The following is a 23,938-nucleotide window of genomic DNA, read 5'->3' as shown; positions in this document are numbered from 1 at the left end:
CAGCTAGATTACCTTGGGAAAATGATGTGATCGCTCCAAACTTCAGTTTCCTCATCAATACTCTGTGGGATTGCTGGAAAGAATTAGCAAAATAAGGCTTATGATGGGCTTAGCACATACTAAGCAGTATTTCATTATTATACATAGCTCTTCCATAAAGATCATGAGTTTTCCTTTCCGTGGACTATCCAGGTGACACAGCCTTTAAGACATCTCTCCCAGATTCCTAATTAAGAGCACCAACGGATCTCCTAACTTCATTCTTTAGAGCTTAGAAAAGCTACAATAAAATATTATTACAAGGAAAAGTAGGTCCGTGGGAGCATGAGATAGATATATATACATATCATGACATACAAAAAAGAAATTAAAAAGAATGCAATCTGCTACACATTTGACAAAATTCTGAAAGATACTGACTGACTTCTGCTACTTTGCATGGTGAACTTTTACATGCATTTATTCACTTCCTGAAAGAATGTCTCTCTGCCATGAAAGCTGTTAATTCTGATTTAACAGCTATTCCCAAGGTGAGCAGCTTATCAACTACAGAATAATAACAGTTCTCTGCTCAAAGTAGTTTTCACAGAAGGGTCAGAGAGAAAACTGCTTTTCTTACTTACATCTAAATGACTAGTGTCATTAGCCAAATTAATTCACCCAATTGTCACAGGCCAAAGATCTAGTTTATTAAATATACTTGTTCTCACCATGCCAGCTATGAAGGAAAATTATGGAAAAAATCATTACCCCCTTTATTAGCAAGACTCTTCTCCAAAGGCCTCCACTTACACTTTTTAATTAAGTCTATTTTTCCCCTTAAAGAAGAATGATCTGATGATTATCAACAGTAACATAAAATATTAGCTACCACCACTCAGAAAATATAATTCTCTTCCTTCAACCTGTAGTCATCATTCTCAATAATATCAGAGTACACTGGAAAAACTTTTCCTCACTACCTGTATTTGTAAATTCACAACCAGTAAGAGTTGAAAACCATTCTACAAGTCAATCTCACCCCACTCAGAGCCACCCAAGACGGCAGGTCTTCCAGTGAGCAGCAATGAATAAACAAAATAAAAATTTTGATCACTAAGCAAAAAAGTGAACTACATTATCTTTTAGCTTTTGGTTATAATATTAACAGGAAGAATACAAACTTTTACATCATTTATAATTTACTTCCTAAATTCAATTAAAATGCCCTTACTGAGAAAAAAAAATCCTACAAACTATCAAAACTCTAAACATAATTTCTTAAGATGGATACTCATGTGAAGTCAATGTTACTTTATTTGGTTTTTCTGAGGTATAAAAATTCTACAGGCAATATTTTACTTTCTCATTCTAGATATACCCAATTCCCACAAAGATGTTTTCTTTCTTTTAGCATTCAGCAGCATTTCATTTCAAAATAAAACGCCTAAAGGAAAGCATGTTATAATAAAAATATTCTCAAATAGAAAGCTTTTCAGCACATTCTATGTTCTTATGTAGAAGGGGCATACTCAAAGTGACTTTCTTCCATAAATTTCAGCACAATCTAATCACTACTTATCCAGTATCGTTAAGTCCAAATTTAAAAGTCTACCAAAAAAAAGTTTTGAAAAATCAAATGCCATTTCTCAAAGATAGCCAACTTATAAAGACTTTAAAATAAATGTGAGTGGTAAAAATCAGAAACATATAAATATTTAGAAAAAGGGCTGAGTGCAGTGGCTCATGCCTGTAATCCCAGCACTTTGGGAGGCTGAGAATGGCTTGAGCCCAGGAGTCGAAGCTGCAGTGAGCTATGATTGCACCACTGTACTCCAGCCTGGCTGACAGAGGCCCTATCTCAAAAAAAAAAAAAAAAAAAAAGAGCTATGTAATGTTTTTTAATGCAGGGAGAAGAGTAGCACTGTACGTTTTTTGCAAATCACTTTCATGTCTGGTTTAATGGTAGACCAGCTGAATTCTTGTTTTCTTTTTTTAATAAGCTTTCTTAGGCTGAATGATTTTTTTTTTAATTCTATCAAATGGATTCAGACAGAAGAATGAATTCTTACATGTGCTTCTGCATTTAATCTGTTACATGTTATTTTGAAGTCTGTGGAAAAAACCTGGTCTTACACCAGGAAAACAGAAGAGTATTTTAACACTCTTTCCTAAATATTGGGCTTTTTTTTTAATTACACCAAAATTCAATGAGTGATAGTTTTTAAAACTTAGGTGCAATTTCTAATCTAAAACCAAATGAATCAACTTTCCATATGCTGTTACAGTAAAATCAACGGGTCTATACTGCATTTTAAATATATCTTTCACCTGTCCATGATTTTGTAACATCATTCATTGGTCACCTGGAAAATACTGGTGCACTGTTATACAGGTCTTCCTTGACACATTTCATTGTACAGTATCAAAAATCTTATCTGGGCCAGGCAAAGTGGCTCATGACTTGTAATCCCAGTACTTTGGGAGGCTGAGGCGGGAGGATCCCTTGAGCCAAGAGTTTGAGACTATCCTGGGCAACATGGTAAAACCCCATCTCTTCAAAAAATACAAAAAATTAGCTGGATGTGGTGGCACATGCCTGTATTCCCAGCTACTTGGGAGGTTGAAGTGGGAAGAATACCTGAGGCTAGGAGGTCGAGGCTGCAATGAGCCGTGATTACAGCACTACACTCCAGCCAGAGTGATACAGTGAGACCCTGTCTCAATTTTTTTTAAATCTTATCTGTTCATATTGCTACTGATCTCATCAGAAAAGTCTATTAAGTACTGGAAAGTTGTCAAGTTCATGGCGGTGGATACAACTGTCCAAAATTCTAATTTTCACTTGAAAGCTGTAATTTTTATTATTATTTTTTTCCTTGAGACGAGTCTCGCTCTGTTGCCAGGCTGGAGTGCAGTGGCGAGATCTCACCTCACTGAAACCTCCGCCTCCCGGGTTCAAGCCATTCTCCTGCCTCAGCCTCCCGAGTAGCTGGGACTACAGGTGCATGCCACCATGCCCAGCTACTCTTTGTATTTTTAGTAGAGATGGGGTTTCACCATGTTGGCCAGGATGTTCTCGATCCACCCGCCTCGGCCTCCCAAAGGGCTGGGATTACAGGCGTAAGCCACCGTGCCCGGGCCTTGAAAGCTGTAATTTTACCACTGGCAACAGTTTTCCTTGAAATCACAAGCACAGTCATCTATTTTTGATAATTTATCTGGAAAATATCCAAGCATAAATAACCAGTTTATCATTTCAAAATGGTGATGCCTGAAAAAAGCTATTTCGGCTTGCCACTCACTCACACAAGTGTTATTCATTAAGACCACTGTTGGACAATTATGCAACAGAACTGTTTTATGTGTACTTCCCATTTTATCACACAGAATATTAAGAAGATGTATATTCAAAGGCCAACACTTAATAAAAAAATTTTTTTTTGCTGTTTCATCAAAGATATTAAGTGAAAAGTAAAACTGACATTTTGTTTGTTTGTTTTCAATGTGCATGTTGGGGAAAAACTCAATCGTTATTATTAGCTCGGTTTGGTACCACTACCTTGATTTGTGCTAAGGTGCCAGCAGCAAATCAATTGTGCAAGTCACTTTGCTTATGCCTGTAATCCTAGCATTTTGAGAGGCTGAGGCAAAAGGAACACTTAAGGCCAGGAGTTCTAGACCAACCTGGGCAACATGGTAAGACCCCATCTCTACGGAAAAAAACCTTTTGTTAATTTACAATTACAGTTTACATTTTCACAATTGGCGAAAATGTATACAAAATAAGGGCAAAAAATATCTTAGTATAATCTTATCATGTGTTCACTGGAGCAGCCCTTTTAATTTCCTTCAAAAACTTTTCCTTTGCACTCACAACTTGGCTAACACCTTCCTTGCAAAGCTTAATCATTTCTAGCTATTGGAAAGTAAGACATGTAACCCTTCCTTTCACATGACCCACAGAGGACACTGCAGGGTTATTGGCCTGATTTCAATATATCTCAGGAAAGAGCAAGGTCCATGGGGAGAGAGGGGAATGGCCTTTCAGTGGAGCAATCAGCACACAGTATTTTTTACTAGGTTTTCCTTATTACATGAGCATGGCACCTCAAAACAATTACAATAGTAAGATCAAAGATCACTAAAAAGAATTATAAAGAGACACGAAGTGAGCACATGCTGTTGAAAATGATGCCAAAAGCTTTGCTTCATTCAGTTGCCACAAACCTTAAATTTGTTACGAAACAAACAAGTTATCTGTGAAGTGCAACAGACTGAGGTGAAATAAAGTGAAATGTGTCTGTATAAGATTGTTTCTTCACCTGCAAAATGAAGGGGAAAAAAAAATGTGTACTACTTCAGAGAGCTGATATACAGCTCTCTGTATACAGTTAAATGAGATGATTTATTAGAATAATTTGTTGTTGTTGTTGTTGTTTTTAAAGAAACAGAGTCTTGCTTTGTTGCCCAGGCAGGATGCAATGGCACGATCACAGCTTATTGCACCCGTGAACTCCTGGGCTCAAACGGTCCTCCTGCCTCAGTCTCCCAAGTATCTAGGAATATACAGGTAGGGACCACCATGCCCAGCTAATTTTTTTTTAAATTTTTTGTAGAGACAGGAGTCTCATCTTGTTACCCGGGTTGGTCTAGAACTCCTGGCCTTAACCAATCCTCTTGCCTCAGCCTCCCAAAGTGCTACGATTACAGGTGTGAGCCACTGTGCCCAGACAATTTAAAGGATACCCAGTACCTTGTATATTGTAGGCATACAACAAACCACTGCTACTATTATGAGCTCTAAGAGCAATCATCTAATAATAAAGGTCAAAATGAGGTACAATACTTCAATAGCAGCTGAATTAATGACAGAATAACAGAAAATTTCTCTCAGACTTCAATCCTGTATTTGTACAACAGTCCATATAACATATCTGAAATAAATTTTCACCATGTGTAATACATTATATTCCCTTCTTAGAATATGTGACAACCAAGCTTTAGTATCTAAAAATTTAGTATATCAGCTTGTTTAATATTGAGATTGTTAAATACAATTTTGAAAGTTCTATTTGATACTTTCCAGCAGAAACCATGTAACATCAAGGGTAATCAAGGGTACTCACTAGGTTTATCTTAACAAATGACTTGTCTAGGAGGGAAATTTGAGACAAATGAGAAAATAAAATAATCATAAATAAGACACAGATTCAGATATTAGGATCAACAAAATCCTCCAAAATCTCGTTTAAAATATCAAAATACAGGCCAGGCGCGGCGGCTCACACGTGTAATCCCAGCACTTTGGGAGGCTGAGGGGGGTGCGGATCACAGGGTCAGGAGTTCAAGACCAGCGTGACAAACATAGTGGAAACCCTGTCTCTACTAAAAATACAAAAATTAGCTGGGCGTGGTGGTGTGCACCTGTAATCCCAGCTACTCAGGAGGCTGAGGCAGGAGAATCGCTTGAACCCAGGAGGCAGATGTTGCAGTGAGCCAAGATCACACCACTGCACTCCAGCCAGGGCGACAGAGTGAGAATCCTTCTCAAAAAAAAAAAAAAAAAAAAAATGCAAATACAACAAAGCTGGGTGGCAGGCACACAAGTATCTGTTATATTATTTTTATAATTTTCCATATGCATTAAACATTTCATTAAAAGATTAATCACTTGCACGAAAAAATGAAAGAGAATTCTTGGGTATTGCAAATTGGAAATAAAATTGTAAAATATAGTCCAGCTCTATCTGATAAAGACTACATATCCAAATGTAACATCTATTAAATAATAACTTTTTTATTTCACCTTAATGGTTAACTTCTATACAAGAAAGGTGAAGGACAAAGACAATACTAACAAGATTAATCTTAAGGAGATATGTCAATCTGAACTGAGGCTAAAGGCATTTTTGAATTATCCACATAATTGTCTAAACTCTCCTTTTCATCTTATCTAACATAAAAACATTAAGTATTTTCAAAATCACCTGGCACTGGTAAAAGATTCTTGTATCTCATGAATGAGTATCAAGCACCAACAATGAGTTAGATGAGATACGGTCACACACAAAAAAATAATATTTATTTTGACTGTACTTTTTAAATGACAAAGAGTAATTTCAACAAAACCAAATGCTGCAGTGTGGCACTCAGCTATAACAGTGTATTTTCTTTATCCAAATAAACACAATAAAAGCTTTGCTTTGCATTGTTCATTATAAAAAACTGAATTTTTCTTTTGCAACTATTTATTTTTAAATAAGGAAGTAAAATTCTCAAAATGATACAGTTGCTGCTGCAAAGTATGAATAATAAGACTGAGGGAGGTAAGAGAGAAAGGACTAGTGCAAGCCCTAACAAAAGCCCTGTACACTGGGTATGGTTAAACCCTGAGCATGAAAGCACTCTTTGTTATTCTGGTCAATGGAAGGCCTTTCACTGTCCCAGTATATAGTAAAAAAAAAAAAAAAAAAATTAAAAGCAGAAGTGGGAGGATGGGGAGTTCGCCTCTTTAGGGGATATCTCCTCAGCTGCCTGGCTACAATAAGGACGAAGATTGCACGAACACAGGAAAGCTTTCCAAGCATGCAGCTACTAGGTCTTTGTTCAACACAGACCAGCCAAAAAAAGGACTCATGTACCCTACTTATACTACATTTCAATTTACTCTTAAACCAAATTCCAGGAATTGCATTTTTATCTCACATTGGCCCCTGCAAACTAGTTCACTGAGAAATCCACAGAGGACACAGTCTTTTGGCTTGCAATTTGGATTCCAGCAAAGATAATCCCATTCCTTTTATTTGAGAAGACATTAGAAAAGTTATTAAGAAATTTCATGATTTTGTTCATTTTTCAAAGGCCGCATAACCAAATGCAGTTCTCTATGAAGTTAACAGTTCATTGTCTCACTAAGCACTTCACATATCAACAAGTAATACAGGTTCATAACCAGACACCTCCATATTTCAGTATACAACACTTTGAAAATAGTAAACCCTCAGGGTGTGGATCATAACTATTTTCCTCATTGCCATAACTGAACCAACTAAAATGCAATTAACGAAAGAAACTGTCATAGTTTAATTAGCTTTGGTTGATAACCCACTGTGTAATTATCTGCGAAGCTACAGGTAGCCTAAAGCATCATTTCCTTTCAGGTTCCAAACAAAGAAAAGGCTCATTCTCTAGTATTAAGATTAGATATAGAAATGTTGGGCCCGGCGCAGTGGTCCACACCTATAAACCCAACACTTTGGGAGGCGGAGGCGGGCAGATCACTAAGGTCAGGAGCTTGAGACCAGCCTAGCCAACATGGTGAAACCCCGTCTCTACTAAAAATACAAAAATCAGCTGGGTATGGTGGCGGGTGCCTGTAATCCCAGCTACTTGGGAGGCTGAGGAAGGAGAATCACTTGCACTTGGGAGACAGCGGTTGCAGTGAGGCAAGATCGTGCCACCACACTCCAGCCTGGGCAACAGAGCGAGACTACATCTCAAAAAAAAAAAAAAAAGAAACAGAAATGCTGAGAGCTGGGCACAGTGGCACATGCCTATAGTTCCAGCTATAGGTGCACCAGGATCATACCTGTGAATAGCCACTACACTCCAGCCTAGGCAACATACTGAGAACCAAGCTCTATTTAAAAAAAAAAAAAAAGAGAGAAGAAATTTTGATTTTCTTTTAAAAATACATATATATGAAGTTAATATATCTGCATTACTGGAAATTTTCTTTTAAAAATCCAACTCCATGACTGAGATTTTAAGTATGTATATGGCTGACTTTATGAAGAGCTACATTAGAATTAGCTTGTAAGACAAATTAGATTGCAAATAAATGCATTTTAATAATTAAAGATTATTCTGAAGCCTATCTAGTTTAAGAAATTTTGTTTATAACACTACTTTAAGAACTACTGAATGCCATCTTTTGAGCTGAAATGGGTATGAAATGCTTATAGAATGAGAGATTTGAAAGAGCCCTGGGAGATAATCTTACGAAATGAATGTCTGACTAAATAAAAGGGAAAAAAAAAAAAGACTTGAGAAATAAAGTAACCTATTGAAGGTAACATAGCTAAATTTCCTTTATAAAATGACTATGGAGAATAAAATACCAAATTCATGTACAGTTTGCAACCTAATTTTCCTGGGTCATGATTTGCAAATGAATAATGTATCCCCAAAGGGCCACTATATTTTCTGGAAATCATGCTGACTAGTGAAAGAAAATGGTATTTCAGTGAGAATAAAAGGAAAAAGATACACAAAGAATAAGTTAACTTTATTTGGCAAACAAAAAGTAAATATTATGTAATTTGAAAAAGGACAAAGAAACTATAGATATAACCATAACCTATAGATCTGCAGGTGGCTTGTGCTATTAACTATTACTTTTTTTAAGTATCACTGAATTATTGTTGAAGAAAAACATTTATATAGTACAGAGGCTATAAAAGAGAAAGGACTAGGATACAAGGATGTAAGGTAGAAAGTATCTTCCATCATCCAATCTTTTTCTTCCAAAAGTAACCACTATCAAGTTTCTTAAGCATCTTTCCAGAAATTTTCTACACATACACATTTATCGATTTAACAACTCTTAAAAACTATTTCTAAAATTAATCATTGTGATTGTTCTAAAATTATCTAAAATGTCAGCTCTATAGGTATAAGAATAAAATTTCTAAAATATGGGTCTCATTCACAATTATGAAAACATATGATGAAGACTGTTGGTGAAAGTTATAAAACGGAATATAAATATACCAAATTCTTAAGACTGTGGCCCAATAGTCCATCTGCAAAGATGGTTTCTAGGATTTATTTTCGCACAATGGAGAAAATTAAAATATACATACTGGATAAATGATGCTGTCACTTTTGACAAGTTACATAATCTATAAATTTACAACAATTTATCAATCCAGTCCATCTTCTTTTCCTCTATTTCCTCTCAATTACACATCATTAAGTCTGTTCCAATTGAGTAATCACTCCTTTGTAAGCAAAATTAGGTCAAATCATAAACTAACAATAGCACTCCATGTCGTGATGTAAAAAAACCAACTAATAAAAATCTATGTCCAGGCGCGGTGGCTCACATCTGTAATCCCAGCACTTTGGGAGGCTGACCAGCCTGGCTAATGTGGTGAAACCTCGTCTCTACTAAAAATACAAAAATTAGTTGGGCATGGTGGTGCATGCCTATAATCCCAGCTACTTGAGCAGGAGGCAGGAGAATCACTTGAACCCAGGAGGCAGAGGCTGCAGCGAGCCGAGATCACTACAGCCTGGACAACAGAGTGAGTGAGACTCCATCTCAAAAAAAAAAAATCTAACATACTATTATACAAATACATATAGTCTTCAGTAAATATGTCCTAATAGATCCAAGATACCAGCTATAAATATGCATATCCCAATTGATTGATGGGGTTAAGAAAAAAGACTATGGCACTGAATATGAATCTCAACTCACATTACTTAATACGCATCTCAGTATAAGAGCACGAGTATGAACTTTACCTTCTTTTTTACTTTTTACTAGCTTCCTAAGGAATATGAAGCATAAACTTAAGTCAGACCAACAAGTTTAGTTTCCTAACCTGTAGAATGGTTTTTGGGGTGTTTTTGAGACAAGGTCTCACTCTGTCACCCAGGCTGGAATGCAGTGGCATGATCATGACTCACTACAGCCTCAACTTCCTGGGCTCAAGCAGTCCTCCCACCTCAGCCTCCAAGTAGGTGGGACTACAGGAGTGAGCCACCATGCCTGGCTAATTTTTAATATTTTATACAGACAGTGTCTCACCATGTTGCCTAGGCTGGTCTCAAATTCCTGAGTCTCCCAAAGTGCTGTGATTACAGGTGTGAGCCACCACACCCAGTCTAAAATGGTATTCTTAACAACCCTGGCACCTAGTAGACATTAGTAGACATTCAACAAATGGTATTACAATTATTATTAAAGGAGAGCTTCCATATGTTATAATAAATGTAAATACTTCCTATATTATTTCAAACACAAAATTACTCAAAAAGCAGAGTTTGTAGTGTAATTTCAAAAGTTTAAAATAAATACATGTATATTTCATTTCCTCAATTTATGAGTGCAAATTAAATTTTAAGAAATATGCAAACTGAGTATTGAACCTAATATATGACCTAAATTATCAAAAATACCACCTAGCCGGGCACAGTGGCTCACGCCTATAATCCCAGCACTTTGGGAGGCCAAGGCGGGCAGATCACATGAGGTCAGGAGTTCAAGACCAGCCTGGCCAACATGGTGAAACCCCGTCTCTACTAGAAATACAAAAATCAGCCAGGCGTGGTGGTGCACACCTGTAGTCCCAGCTACTCGGGAGGCTGAGGCAGGAGAATCACTTGAACCTGGGAGGCGGAGGTTGCAGTGAGCTGAGATCATGCCATTGCACTCCAGCCTGGGTGACAGGGCAAGACTCCATCTCAAAAAAAAAAAAAAAAAAAAAAAAACTGATCCATCAATCTACAAAAATGGGAGAGGAAACCTTCAGGTTCCTTTACAATGTATCTTAACTACAAAACGTGTGTATACACTGGCCATTATACACATTTCACTGCCTTCCAACCTTGAAGATTCAAAACAGCTTGTAAGGTAGGTTACCTTATAAGGTAATGGGCTTATTATTAAGCCCAATTTACAGATTAGGAAGCTAAGCAACAAGGAGGTTAGGTAGTTTTCCCAGGTTCGCACACCTGGTGAGAGTCACAGCCAAGACTGAACCCAGGTCACATGAGCTCCAGTCCCAACAAAGCCTATAGCCACCATCCTCTAATTCCCCCTCTGGAATGAATTCATGCATATGTAAACAATAAACATTAGGATTAGAGAGAATTCTGCTTAAACAATGACACATTTGAATTTGAAAGAGTTTAGATGAGCTCTCAATGTAGTATTTCTACTGCATTACATTCATACCATGCTTACCCTCAGATGGACAATTTTCAAGATATGAAAACTCCTTTATATGAAAGAATAAACTGTAATTACTCAGAGCAAAATCATGTAAACAGAAGCAAGAAGTCAAATAATTTCTATCCTCCCATATACTGGAAAACCAAAAAACTAAATGACTAATTCAAACCATGTAACTTATTTTTCTGTTGATTTTTATAAATTACAAGGTGACAGAAAAGGATAATTACTTTTTTTGCACATCATAAATTGGAAAATTAGTTGCAAATTTAAACCGGATGCTTTTTAAATAAACATCTCCTTATTTAATATGCTTTCACACCTAGTGTTTTAATACCTTCAGCAGTTAGCACACTGATACAGAACAGGTCAAACGAGATGTTTTTCAGTTTGGGTGAATTCAAGTTCAACTGTGATTCAATTATTATAGCCCAAACCAATAATATCGAGCACTTTCATGTAAGAAAATAATACAATTTAAATGTGTGAAAAACTCCTTTCCAATGCATTTAACATATCAGCTGGGGTCTTAGTCTGCCAGTTTGTATTACACATATGGATGATGTGTAATTGCACTTATACTAGTAATAATGGTGTTTCAAGCTATACAGATTTGGATTCAAGCAAGACAGGAATCATGATGTCTACAGAAGCTAGAGACAAGTTAAAATAATGTATTAGGGCAAAATTACACGGTTGGAACATGAATGTAAGGGTAATATAATCCAATCCCAATAAAAAGTAAAAGCCTCTGGAAAACTGCTATACAGCTTGATGGCCAGGCTTTTCCTCTTGTGTCTTCATTATCATTGCCGTTCTTTCTTAATGGTAAATTATCAAAATATTTAAAAGTTGTAAGACATCTGTCTAGTCACAAAAGGATCTCCAATTTTCTTAATCTGCCCTAGTCCACAATGACTCTGAGACAGCGGTAGGCTTAAATAATACAAGACATAACACTGTGGGAAAAACAGTTCATCAAAAAAAGAAAGATGCGATGCCTTCAATACCTAAAGTTCAGAGGCCAGATGCAGTGGCTCAAGCCTGTAATCCAAGCACTGTGGGAGGCCGAGATGAGCAGATCACTTGAGACCAGGAGTTCAATACCAGCCTGGCCAACACGGCAAAACCCTGTCTCTACTAAAAATACAAAAAATTAGCTGGCTTTGGTGACACGCACCTGTAGTCCCAGCTACACAGGAGGCTGAGGCACGAGATATCGCTTGAACCTGGGAGGCAAAGGTTACAGTGAGCCAAGATTGCACCACTGCATTCCAGCCTGGGCAACACAGCAAGACTGTCTCAAAAAAAAAAAAAAAAAAAGAAAAAAAAAAGTATTAATAGATCAGAGCATTTGGGCCAAAAACTTGTCTTAAAATTTACTGGCATTAAGGTTAAAATAAAAAGGGAAGTGAGTGGCAGGAAAAGACAAATTGTAGTGGATAACTTTTTAAACCACAGAAAACAAACTTATCTGCAGAGTTCCTTCCTAGATTATGATTAAGTAAAATTCTGCCACATAGGTCCTATAAAAAATACACAAACCTTATCCAGTGCTGTAATTCCAGTGATGACAAAGAGCAGGCTTTAGATGGAAGGCATTTCTACGAGACAGAATTGCTATGGTACACACAGCCTTCTGATGGTCTATCTAGGGATCAATTTAGGAGTTGGAAACACATGATACTGTGTTTAAGATATTCTTCAAATATCTTAAACGTTACGTATCTCTTCCTCAAATTCAAGGTGTAGGCCAGGCATGGTGGCTCACGCCTGTAATCCCAGCACTTTTGGGAGGCCGAGGCAGGTGGATCACCTGAGGTCAGGAGTTCTAGACCAGCCTAGCCAACATGATGAAACCCCATCTCTACTAAAAATACAAAAATTAGCCAGCTGTGGGTGTGGGCGCCTGTAATCCGAGCTACTTGGGAGGCAGAGGCAGAACTGCTTGAACCCAGGAGGCGGAGGCAGTAAGCCAAGGTTGCACTACTGCACTCCAGCCTGGGTGACAAGAGCGAGACTCGGTCTCAAAGAAAAAAAAAAAAAAATTCAAGGTGTAGTACAAAGCTTTCAAGAAATGTCCTTCATCTGGCACACATTCAAACCGCTGTCCAACAGTAAAGCAGTAAAGATGTGAGATTGCTTCTTACACGGGCACTACTGGCTTCAAACACCTTGAAGAGCCAGCAAAGCTGATACTTTATTATGGAAATCTAAAGGGTAGGCTTTATTTTGCTTCTATAAGAGGATAACTCACTGACACATTAACGAGAAGACGGCCAGACTGACTTCTGGGAATAGTCAGAAGCCTTCATGGGACTATAAGGTAGAGGAAATGAGAATTCTTCAGAATTTTGAAATCTCAAACTATCCCACCTAGTAGTGTTTGGTATCCCAATGTGCTGGTTTTTTAATTTTTCTATGCAATCCTTCTTAAAGGAAGCATTAAAATGGCATTTATTTTGGTCAGCCAACAAAGTACATACCTAAACAGTTAAATAATACAATTTTTTCAAGAAGATTGAGAATAACCATTTTAAACCGGTCAAGTTAAAGAACTTCATTTTTGTGAAAGCAAATACTAAGGAAAAACTTGCTCAATTATTAATCAAAAAGGGGAATTAATATTTCCATCATAATTTTCTGTTACCACAGTGCTGATTATCCCTCTTTAATACCAAGGAGATCTAAAATCACCTCCAGTTCAATTAACTGTTTCAACACATCCAGGTTTAGAAATAAGTTCCACAATTCCTCATCAAAAGTGACTCAGCCCTCACATTACCAAAAAATGTAAACAGGCAGTATCAGCTACCACAATGGTATGAATTTGAAGGGAAGAAATTTATTTTAATTACATACCCACTTAAAGCTATTGATTTCTCAATAACTTTGTATCCGGTACAATGTTAGTGTGTAAAAAAGACCAAATCTGGGTTCTACGTATGCAGCATATGAGATATAAAGAAAAGCTTTTAAAAAGATGAGAGAATTCTAAATGATATTCAACTTCTGATAAAGTTACTGAGAAACAAAAATAGGGAAGTCTAAGAAACAATGTTTAAACTCTATTTAAACATTTGAAACAGTACCCTCACTTTCTTAATGACAACAGCCCCTAAAAGAGAAGTTCCAGGGTTATATATTCCATACAATAATAATAGCTAATATTATTAGGCAATAGGCCAGGAGCAGTGGCTCACGCCTATAATCTCAGCACTTTGGGAGGCCAAGGCAGGCAGATCACCTGAGGTCAGGAGTTCGAGACCAGCCTGGCCAACACGGTGAAACCCTGTCTCTAATAAAAATATAAAAATTAGCCAGGCATGGTGGCGGGTGCCTGTAATCCCAGCTACTTGGGAGGCTAAGACAGGAGAATCGCTTGAGCCTGGGAGGCAGAGGCTGCAGTGAGCCGAGATTGTGCCATTGCACTCCAGCCTGGGCAACAGAGCAAGACTCTGTATCGAAAATAAATAAATATATAAAAATAAATATATATAACATAATATATATTTATATATATATATACACACACACATACACTCTTATTAGGCACTAAGTATGACAGACCCTGTTCTATGCACATTAATTCATTTACAACAAACTTAGGAGGAATGTTCTATTACTTAGTCCTATTTCAGGATGAAAAAACAGGCACAGAACAGGCACAGTGCCTCACACCTATAATCCCAGCACTTTGGGAGGCCAAGGAGGGAGGATCACTTGAGTCCAGGAGTTTGAGACCAGCCTGGGCAACATGGCAAAACCGTGTCTCTACAACAATTACAAAAATTAGCCAGGGGTGGTGGTGGCACATACCTGTAGTCCCAGCTACACAGGAGGCTAAGGCAGGAGGATTGCTTGAGCCCAGGAAGTCGAGGCTACAGTGAGCCATAATCATGCCACTACACTCCAACCTGGGTGACAGATTGAGACCCTGTCTCAAGAATGTATATAAAAATTAAAATTAAAAAAAAAAAAAAAAGCTGGCACAGAAAAGGCAAAAACTTACCCAAGACTAAGATTTGAACCTATGTATTCTGAGGCCAGAGTCCATACTCTTAACCACAATACTACATTGAATTTATATAAAGTATTGATTCTTAAGCTTAAGAGACTTAAACAAACATGTCAAGTCGAGGGAAACATTCCCATTACTTTGGGAGGCCGAGGTAGATTGCTTGAGGCCAGTAGTTCAAGACCAGCCTGGGCAACACAGCAAGCCGCCATCTCTACAAAAAGTAAACAGCTAGGCAGGGTAGCACCTGCCTGTAGTCACAGCTACTCCTGAGAATGGCATGGGAGGATCCCTTGATCCCAGGAGTTTCAGGTTACAGTGATCTATGACCATGCCACTGCATTCCTCCAACCTGGGCTACCACAGAATCAGACCCTTTAAAAAAAAAAAACAAACAATTATAAAAAAGATAAGGGAAATAAAGGCATCAAGTATCAGAGAACACATTAATAGAGATGGATGTAGGTCAACTGATGAAGTACAGTTGTCCCTCTGTATCCACAGGAGATTGGTTCCAGGAGTCCTGTGGATACTAAAATCCAAAGACGCTCAATTCCCTGATATAAATGATCTAGTATTTGCATATAACCTATGCATATCCTCCCTGCATACTTCAAATCATCTCTAGATTATTTATACAATGTAAATGTTGTATAAAGAGTTATTATACTGTATTTTTTTATTTCTATAATTTTTATTGTTGGTGTTTTTGTTGTTGTTGTTGAGAAAAGGTCTCACTTTGTTGCCAGGCCAGAGTGCAGTGGCAAAATGATGGCTCGCCACAGCTTCGACCTCTCAGGCTCAAGCAATCCTCCCACTTCCGCGCCCTACCCCACCCAGTAGCTGGGACTACAGGCAAGCTCCTCACACCCGGCTAATTTTATATTTTCTGTAAATATGGGGTCTCACTATGTTGCTCAAGCTGTTCTCAAAGCCATGGGCTGCACCAATCCTCCCCAAAGTGCTGGGATTACAGGCGTGATCTACCATGCCTGGCCTCCTTTAAATTTTTTTTCAGGACTCAAAATTATACTGAGCTCAAGCAATCCACCTGCCTCAGCCTCCCAAAGTGTTGGGATTACAGGCATGGGCCACCGCATCTGGCCTGCATTATTTTTTCTACACAGCACTTATCACCATCTGACAATTATGTCTGGGTACTACCTTTCTATCTGAATACAATATAAATTTTGTGAAAAAATGACTTGTTTTTATTCATTGCTATATCCTCAGCTCTTAATGCAATACCTGGTACACAGCAGACATGCAATTAACGTTTGTTGAATAAAGGAACAAATGAATGCATTCCTTAACCCTACCTGTGCATAAGGTCATTCTGGCTTCCTAGCAATAAAAGATTGTTTTGAGGACTCTGGGATTCAAACAACAACTATCTTATAACTAGCATCTTGCATTGTACTACCAGGCACTAATATTCAAGAAATTATCTCAGCTCCCCCAGCACAAAATATGAGAAAAGTACAGACAATACACTTTAAAATGTAACACAAGAAAAACAGTATCTATGTTAAAGATAGATGTCTTATAAATTGCACAATTCACTCCACTAGATCTGCCAGTAAAGCAAAAAATATTTCTCCCTAGTTAAAATCCACTCATGGAAATAAATTAAAAGTTTCAGTGGGCAGGGCACGGTGGCTCACGCCTATAATCCCAGCACTTTGGGAGGCCGAGGCAGGCAGATCACGAGGTCAGAAGATCGAGACCATCCTGGCTAACACGGTGAAACCCCATCTCTAATAAAAAAAATACAAAAAATTAGCCGGGCGTGGTGGCGGGCGCCTGTAGTCCCAGGTACTCGGGAGGCTGAGGCAGGAGAATGGTGTGAACCCGGGAGGCAGAGCTTGCAGTGAGCCAAGATCGAGCCACTGTACTCCAGCCTGGGCGACAGAGCAAGACTCCGTCTCAAAAAAAAAAAAAAGTTTCGGCTGGGTGTGGTGGCTCACTCCTATAATCCCAGCACTTTGGGAGGCCGAGGCAGGCAGATCACCTGAGATCAGGAGTTTGAGACCAGCCTGGCAAACATGGTGAAACCCCGTCTCTAAAAAAAAATACAAGAATTAGCCAGGCGTAGTGGCGGGTGCCTGTAATCCCAGCTACACGGGAGGCTAAGGCAGCAGAATCGCTGGAACCTGGGAGGTGGAGGTTGCAGTGAGCCAAGACCGTGCCATGCACTCCAGCCTGGGTGACAAGAGCAAAACTCCATCTCAAAAACAAAAAAAAAAAAAAAGTTTCAACATTGTCAATTATATAACTTTGCTTTGGTCATTATGAAGCTCAGATTCATAACTCCAACCCACATCCAGCAATTATCCAGGTTCTTTGGCCTTCATTTCTGTATAATGCTCATGGCTCTACCTAGCTCGAGTTATTTTTTAATCTCTATTCTTATTAATATTTTCTCAATGCCTTGATTTCCTAAATCTAGTTTTTTCACCTGGTATTTCAAGTATTTTTGTAATCCTTCTTGGAATGATTACAACTTTGAATGTTTCTTGCAGTGAAATTTGACACAGATTAATCTGAAAGATTACTATTAGATTTCTGTTTCTGCTTAGGAAAAAGAAAGCTGCAGAGAATATCACACTCACTTTAAAAGGAGAAAAGGCCACATAATATAAAACGTAACTTTTCTTTAGCCCATTAGGGAGCTGAACTTGCAAGAAAACAAAATGAACTAAATTCCAAAGGACAGACCACGAGAGAAAGAGATGGTTGGTTGTAATACAAAAAATCTGGCCGGGCGGGGTAGCTCATGCCCGTAATCCCAGAATTTTGGGAGGCCAAGGCGGGTGGATCACAAGGTCAGGTGTTCAAGACCAGCCTGGCCAACATGGTGAAACCCCATCTCTACTAAAAATACAAAAAAATTAGCCAGGCGTGGTGGCGGGTGCCTGTAATCCCAGCTACTCCAGAGGCTGAGGCAGGAGAATCACTTGAACCTGGGAGGCGGAGGTTGCGGTAAGCCTAGATTGCACCACTGCACTCCAGCCTGGGCAACAAGAGCGAAACTCTATCTCAAAAAAAAAAAAAAAACTGCTAAAAGCTTAATAAATTCCTCAAAGTTAAGTGTGGACTGGCATATCAGTTTCCGAAGTGAATGCCCAGACACAATGCACTTGGTAAGTATGACATTCACTTGCAAGTTCTTCACTACAAATCTCCACATGAGCAAGACCTTTACACATCTCTCACAGTTGCTCATAAGAAAGACTGGCTTCATGACAGAAACTGGAGAGTCCCATCTGATGGAACAGGAGTGCAAGAGGTAGATCCTCCACAGCTAGGAACAGGCACAAAGCCTGAAGAGATTCCACAGGTCCTTTTCTGCTATGAAGCAGAGGTCACTGTAGAGAAGGCAGCAAACCCTTTTCTCCCCCAGGACATTTCCAAAATCTACTGTTGCCAGAATGAAGAAGTAACAACCCCCCACCCCAATTCCAGTGAGGAAGAATATGGAAACCATTTTGGGCCTAGGATCCCACATTGATCCATCAAGCCGAAGTTTGCTACCATTGGCAAGGGCAAGGGGTGAGAAATTCCAACCCAAGAACTACCACAAATATAAGACAAACTGGCTGCTACATGGAAGAGGGGAGGTAACACTGACAAAGCCACATCTATGAGGCCAGATACACCAGGTCCGCATAAGGCTGAGATGAGGGTGGATCAGGATAATAGCCCCTAGCACAATCCTAGCACCTGGTACCAAGCAACAGTATTCTACACTGTGGGTAAATTAGCTACCATTTTAAGACTCTAAAGCCTGTGGTACACCAAAGGTAATGACAATAACAATAAAAACCCAAGCTAGAGCCAAGTGCAGTGGCTGTGATTCCAGCACTTTGGGAGGACAAGGCGGGAGGATCACATGAGCCCAAGAGTTGAAGACCAGACTGGGCAACACAGGAGACCCCATCTCTTTTTTTTTTTTTTTTTTTTTTGAGACAAAGTCTCGCTCTGTTGCCCAGGCTGGGGTGCAGTGGGGCAATCTTGGCTCACTGCAACCTCTGCCCCCGGGGTTCAAGCAATTCTCCTGCCTCAGTCTCCCGAGTGGTTGGGATTAAAGGTGCCCACCACCACACTCAGCTAATTTTTTTGTGTTTTTTTAGTTGAGATGGGGCTTTGCCATGTTGGCCAGGGTGGTCTTGAACTCCTGACCTCAAGTAATCCACCTGCCTCGGCCTCCCAAAATGCTGGGATTACAGGCGTGAGCTAGCTAGCTCAACTAAGCACCCAATATCTCATGCTAAAGGCCTGAAGGAAGAAGTGGCGTGCCCATTTCCAAACATAAATGCTACTTATCTCAGTCTCTACTGTTCTTCTATACAATGTTCAACGCTTAATCAAAACTTAGGAGACACACATATAGAAAAAACCACCTTTAGTGAAGAGAAAAAAGCAATAAATACAACCAGATTCAGGGATGATACAGAAGCTAGAAAAATGAAGACAGTGATTTCTCTGTAATAATGATTAGTATGTTAAAGGACAGTGAAAAAGGAGACAACATACATGAATAGATGGGTAATTTCAGGAAGAAAAATTATTTTTAGATGGAAAATAATTTCAAAAGCTAAATGCAAATGCTAGAAATAAAAAATACAATGTCAGCAGACTGGGCCCAATTGATGAAAGAATCAACGAACTTGGGCCAGGCACGGTGGCTCATACCTATAATCCCAGCACTTTGGGATTTGGGAGGTCAAGGTGGGTGGATCACCTGAGATCAGGAGTTCAAGACCAGGCTGGCCAACATGGCAAAACCCCATTTCTACTAAAAATACAAAAATTAGCCAAGCATGCTGGTGCGCGCCTGTAATCCCAGCTACTCAGGAGGCTGAGTCACAAGAATCACTTGAACCCAGGAGATGGAGATTGCAGTGAGCCAAGATCATGCCACTACACTCCAGCCTGGGCAACAGAGTGAGATTCTGCCTCAAAAAAAAAAAAAAAAAAAAAAAAAATCAACGAACTTAAAGATACATTAAGATGTATCAACAGAAATTACTCAAACTACAACATAGGGAGGAAAAAAAAAAAAAAAGAGGTTCCACTAATGTGGGAAAGTATCAAATGGTATAATATATGTATAACTGGATTCACAGAAGAAAAAGGAGACTGAAAAAAAAGAAATACTTGAGATAATGACCTAGAATTTTCCAGAAAAAAAAAATAAAAATTCCAAACCACAGATCCAAGAAGTTTAGAGAAATCCTAAGCAAGGTAAATATAAAACAAACCAACAAACACACAAGCCTGGAAACATCAAAATCAAACAGCATGAAGGCAGCAAGAAGAAGAAAACAAAAAATTACATATACTTAAGTAAACAGGTAAGAATTACAGCAGACCTTGTGAGAAGCAATACAAGTCAGAAAACAATGACATTTGCACTACTTTAAAAGAGTGTGGCTGGGCACGGTGGCTCATGCCTGTAATCCCAGCACTTTTGGCAGCTGAGGCTGGAGGATAGCTTGAGCCGAGAAGTTTGAGACTAGCCTAGCCAACATGGCAAAACCCATCTCTACAAGCAACAGAAAACGTTGCCAGGTGTGGTCATGTGTGCCTGTAGTCCAAGCTACTTGGGAGGCTGAGGTGGGAGGATCACCTGAGCCTAGGAGGTCAAGGCTGTAGTAAGCCATGATCATACTACTGCACTCCAGCCTGGGAAACAGTGAGACACTGTCTCAAAAAAAAATTTTTTTTAATAATCAAAAAAAGAAAGAAAAAAACTTGTCAACACAGAATTTTATATGAGGAAAAATATTTTTCAAAAATGAAGGCAATAGAAAGATCAATATCATTAATATAAATAATGTTCTCCGTATCAAAGTAAACATATTGTTAGATATTTTTATTCAAAACTCAATAAACATAGCCAAAGTGATATTTGTCCTTGAAATGAGGTTTAAAAACTGATTCAAACATTTTCCTTAACATTCAAATGAAAATTTATCATTTTCTAAACACCATTCTAAAAAACTCCTCCCTGTTAATTCAGATACTGCTTGTCCATCTATAGCTTGGAATGCTCTGGAGGAGCATTTTGTTGCTTTAGTTAAAGCAACAAAAAGAAAATTAAATAAGCCTAGGAAAAAATGCTGAATTAAAAAAAGAAAAGGTTCTTTCTGAATAGTGAAATTAGGGTTTGTCTCTTCATAGCTTTTATTTGTTTTTGAAACAGAGTCTTGCTCTGTCACCCAGGCTAGAGTGCAGTGGTGCTCACCAGAGCCTGGATTTCTTGGGCTCAACTGATCCTCCCACCTCAGCCTCCCAAGTATTATAGCTAAGACCACAGGCATATGCCACCACACCAAGCATATTTTTTATTTTTTTGTAGAGATGGGGTGTCACTATGTTGTGTAGGCTGGTGTCAAACTCCTGGGCTCAAGCAATCCTCTCATCTCAGCCTCCCAAAATGCTAGAAGTACAGGCATGAGCTACCATGCCCAGCTTTCATAGCTTTTAAAACTTCCAAATTTTCCTTTTTTTAAAAAAATTTTTATTTTTATTTTATCTTTTGGAGACAGGGTCTTGCTCTGTCACCCAGTCTGGAGTACAGTGGCATGATCTTGGCTCACTGCAACTTCCGCCTCCCAGGTTCAAGAGATTCTCCTGCCTCAGCCTCCCGAGTATCTAAAATTACAGGTGTGCACCACCACACCCAGCTAATTTTTGTATTTTTAGTAGAGATGGGGATTTCACCATGTTGTCCAGGCTAGTCTTGAACTCCTGGGCTCAAGCGATCCACCCACCTCAGCCTCCCCAAGTGCTGGGATTATAGGTGTGAGCAATCATGCCCGGCCCCAAATTTTTCATTATGAACATTTACTACATTTGTTTCAAATGGAAAAATATCCTATTAAACAAAAATGACAATGTAGCAGATTTAAATAATATTACGCTTCACAGATAGGGCTGGGTTCAAGCACAAAGCCTTCCAAAGCCTTCTTTCTTTTTTTTTGAGACGGAGTCTCGCTGTGTCACCCAGGCTGGAGTGCAATGACACGATCTCGGCTCACTGCAACCTCTGCCTCCCAGGTTCCAGCAATTCTACTGCCTCAGCCTCCAGAGTAGCTGGGACTACAGGCGTGTGCCACCACGCCCGGCTAATTTTTGTATTTTTTTAGTAGAGACAGGGTTTCACCATATTGGCCAGGCTGGTCTCAAACTCCTGACCTCTTGATCCGCCCACCCCGGCCTCCCAAAGTGCTGGGATTACAGGCATGAGCCACCGCGCCCAGCCTAAGCCTTCTTTCTTAATGATTGTTGTCTATGCTATTGGTTTGGAGTCCCACTGGCTCCCTATAGGAGAGTGAAGATGCAACTATCAAAAAGGAAACATAGTCCTACCTTTCAGAATGTTGAAAATCTAAAAGGAGTAGCTTCTAGCTGACATATTCCACTCATTGACACTATCTCTAACAATTGAAGCTAATAACAGCAACTGTTTAAATTCAAAGGCCACAAATACTAAAGTTTGAAATATATCTGATACACTAAGACAGCACCCAGGATGATTCCGGGCACTTTATATACTCTAGTCCTCCCCTAGTCCTCCCCATTATCCTAATAATCTAAGTATTGTCATTCTCATTTATAGATAAATAAGTATCATCAGAATTCAGATGCTTAAAGGTCACCATCATCACAATGTTCTCAGTCGTTGAACTGTACTTACTGCCGAGATTTACACCATGGATTTCAATGTCACTTGCTGCTTCTATGCTTATGCCTAAATATAGTAAAGCAGACCCTATTTAATAAAATCTCACATTAGAATTTTACTTCACTGAGCAAAATAATTTTAAAGTCTTATTCCTGCCCTTTATAAGATTAAAATCTTAACAGCTCAAAATATTGGGTATTAATACTAAGATTAGCTCTTTCAAACTTCACATTCCTGTATCTCAGTCATAATGAGACTTAATAACTCTCCAGAAATACAATGTTGGAGCTAAGTTCAGAAAATATCTTACAGGCTGAAAAAATACACACATGTCAAAATTGAGATTTAATAATTCCAATTTCTTCTTCAGCTGAAATAAAAAGACACCTAGAAAACTCAGCTATACATATATAGTAAATATAGAAATACACTGGGCTGGCCAGGTTTGGTGGCTCACACCTATAATCCCAACACTTTGGAGGGCCAAGGCGGGAGGATCACATGAGATTAGGAGTTTAAGACCAGCCTAGCCAACATGGTGAAACCCCCATCTCTACTAAAACTACAAAAATTAGTCAGACATGGTGGTGCACACTTGTAGTCCCAGCTACTCGGGCGCTGATTCATGAGAATCACTTGAGCCCGGGAGGCAGAGGTTGCAGTGAGCTGAGATCGCACTACTGCACTCCAGCCTGGACGACCGAGTGAGACTCCATCTCAAAAAAAAACAAAAATAAAAATAACAGAAATACACTGGGCTAATGAATCCCAAATTCAGGATACCAGTTATCTCTGGTGAAAGAGAGGAGCAAGTGATCAAGGAGGGTACATGCAAGAGACTTTAGTTACATTTTGTTTGTGAAGCCAGCTGATTAATGCATTGCTTTGCTATGTTATAGTGTATTTTTATACAGTACTATGCAGTGTTTTTTTTTGTTTTATTCTCTAACAGTTACCAATCTCAGATATATATGCAATATTTTAAAATACAATTGTTTTAGGTTTTCAAACCAGATGTGCCACTTTACATCTGCCTAAACACAAACATAAATTTCACGTAATACATCATCATCATCATGTTACAATTATAGATTCTAAGAAAAGAAATACGTCCCACCACATACACTAAATTTACACACAAATTCCATTCATGAGATGCAAATGCCTTTTGTAACAGAAGATATTTAAAACCCATTTTCATCATCTATACAATGAGGTCAACACCACCCGCAGAGTCACAGCAGAATTATAAAAATTAAACAGGGTAGGCCAGGCATGGTGG

At 38.8% G+C, this 23,938-nt stretch overlaps 1 protein-coding gene across 46 annotated transcripts in view; it reads right to left on the bottom strand.

The window, feature by feature from the left end:
* EIF4G3 (eukaryotic translation initiation factor 4 gamma 3) overlaps positions 1 to 23,938 on the bottom strand; it is a 367,607-nt gene that overhangs the window by 300,744 nt on the left and 42,925 nt on the right. For 29 of the 46 annotated variants that reach the window (XM_063785232.1, XM_063785276.1, XM_054663258.2 and 26 more), the window contains exon 2: positions 13 to 73. The exons of 15 other annotated variants lie outside the window; for them this stretch is intronic. Coding sequence is in view for 24 of the 31 variants with exons in the window: in XM_054663258.2 (XP_054519233.1) it covers positions 13 to 73 (61 nt within the window). In the remaining 7 variants the exon portion in view is untranslated. Of the gene's footprint in view, positions 1 to 12; positions 74 to 1,021; positions 1,843 to 23,938 lie in introns of those variants that run through there. 2 more of the 46 variants (XM_063785245.1, XM_063785243.1) reach the window with 2 other exon arrangements.

This window comes from Pan troglodytes, chromosome 1, assembly GCF_028858775.2.
Source record: "Pan troglodytes isolate AG18354 chromosome 1, NHGRI_mPanTro3-v2.0_pri, whole genome shotgun sequence".
Taxonomy (NCBI): domain Eukaryota; kingdom Metazoa; phylum Chordata; class Mammalia; order Primates; family Hominidae; genus Pan; species Pan troglodytes.
This window is presented reverse-complemented; position numbering and strand designations above follow the sequence as displayed.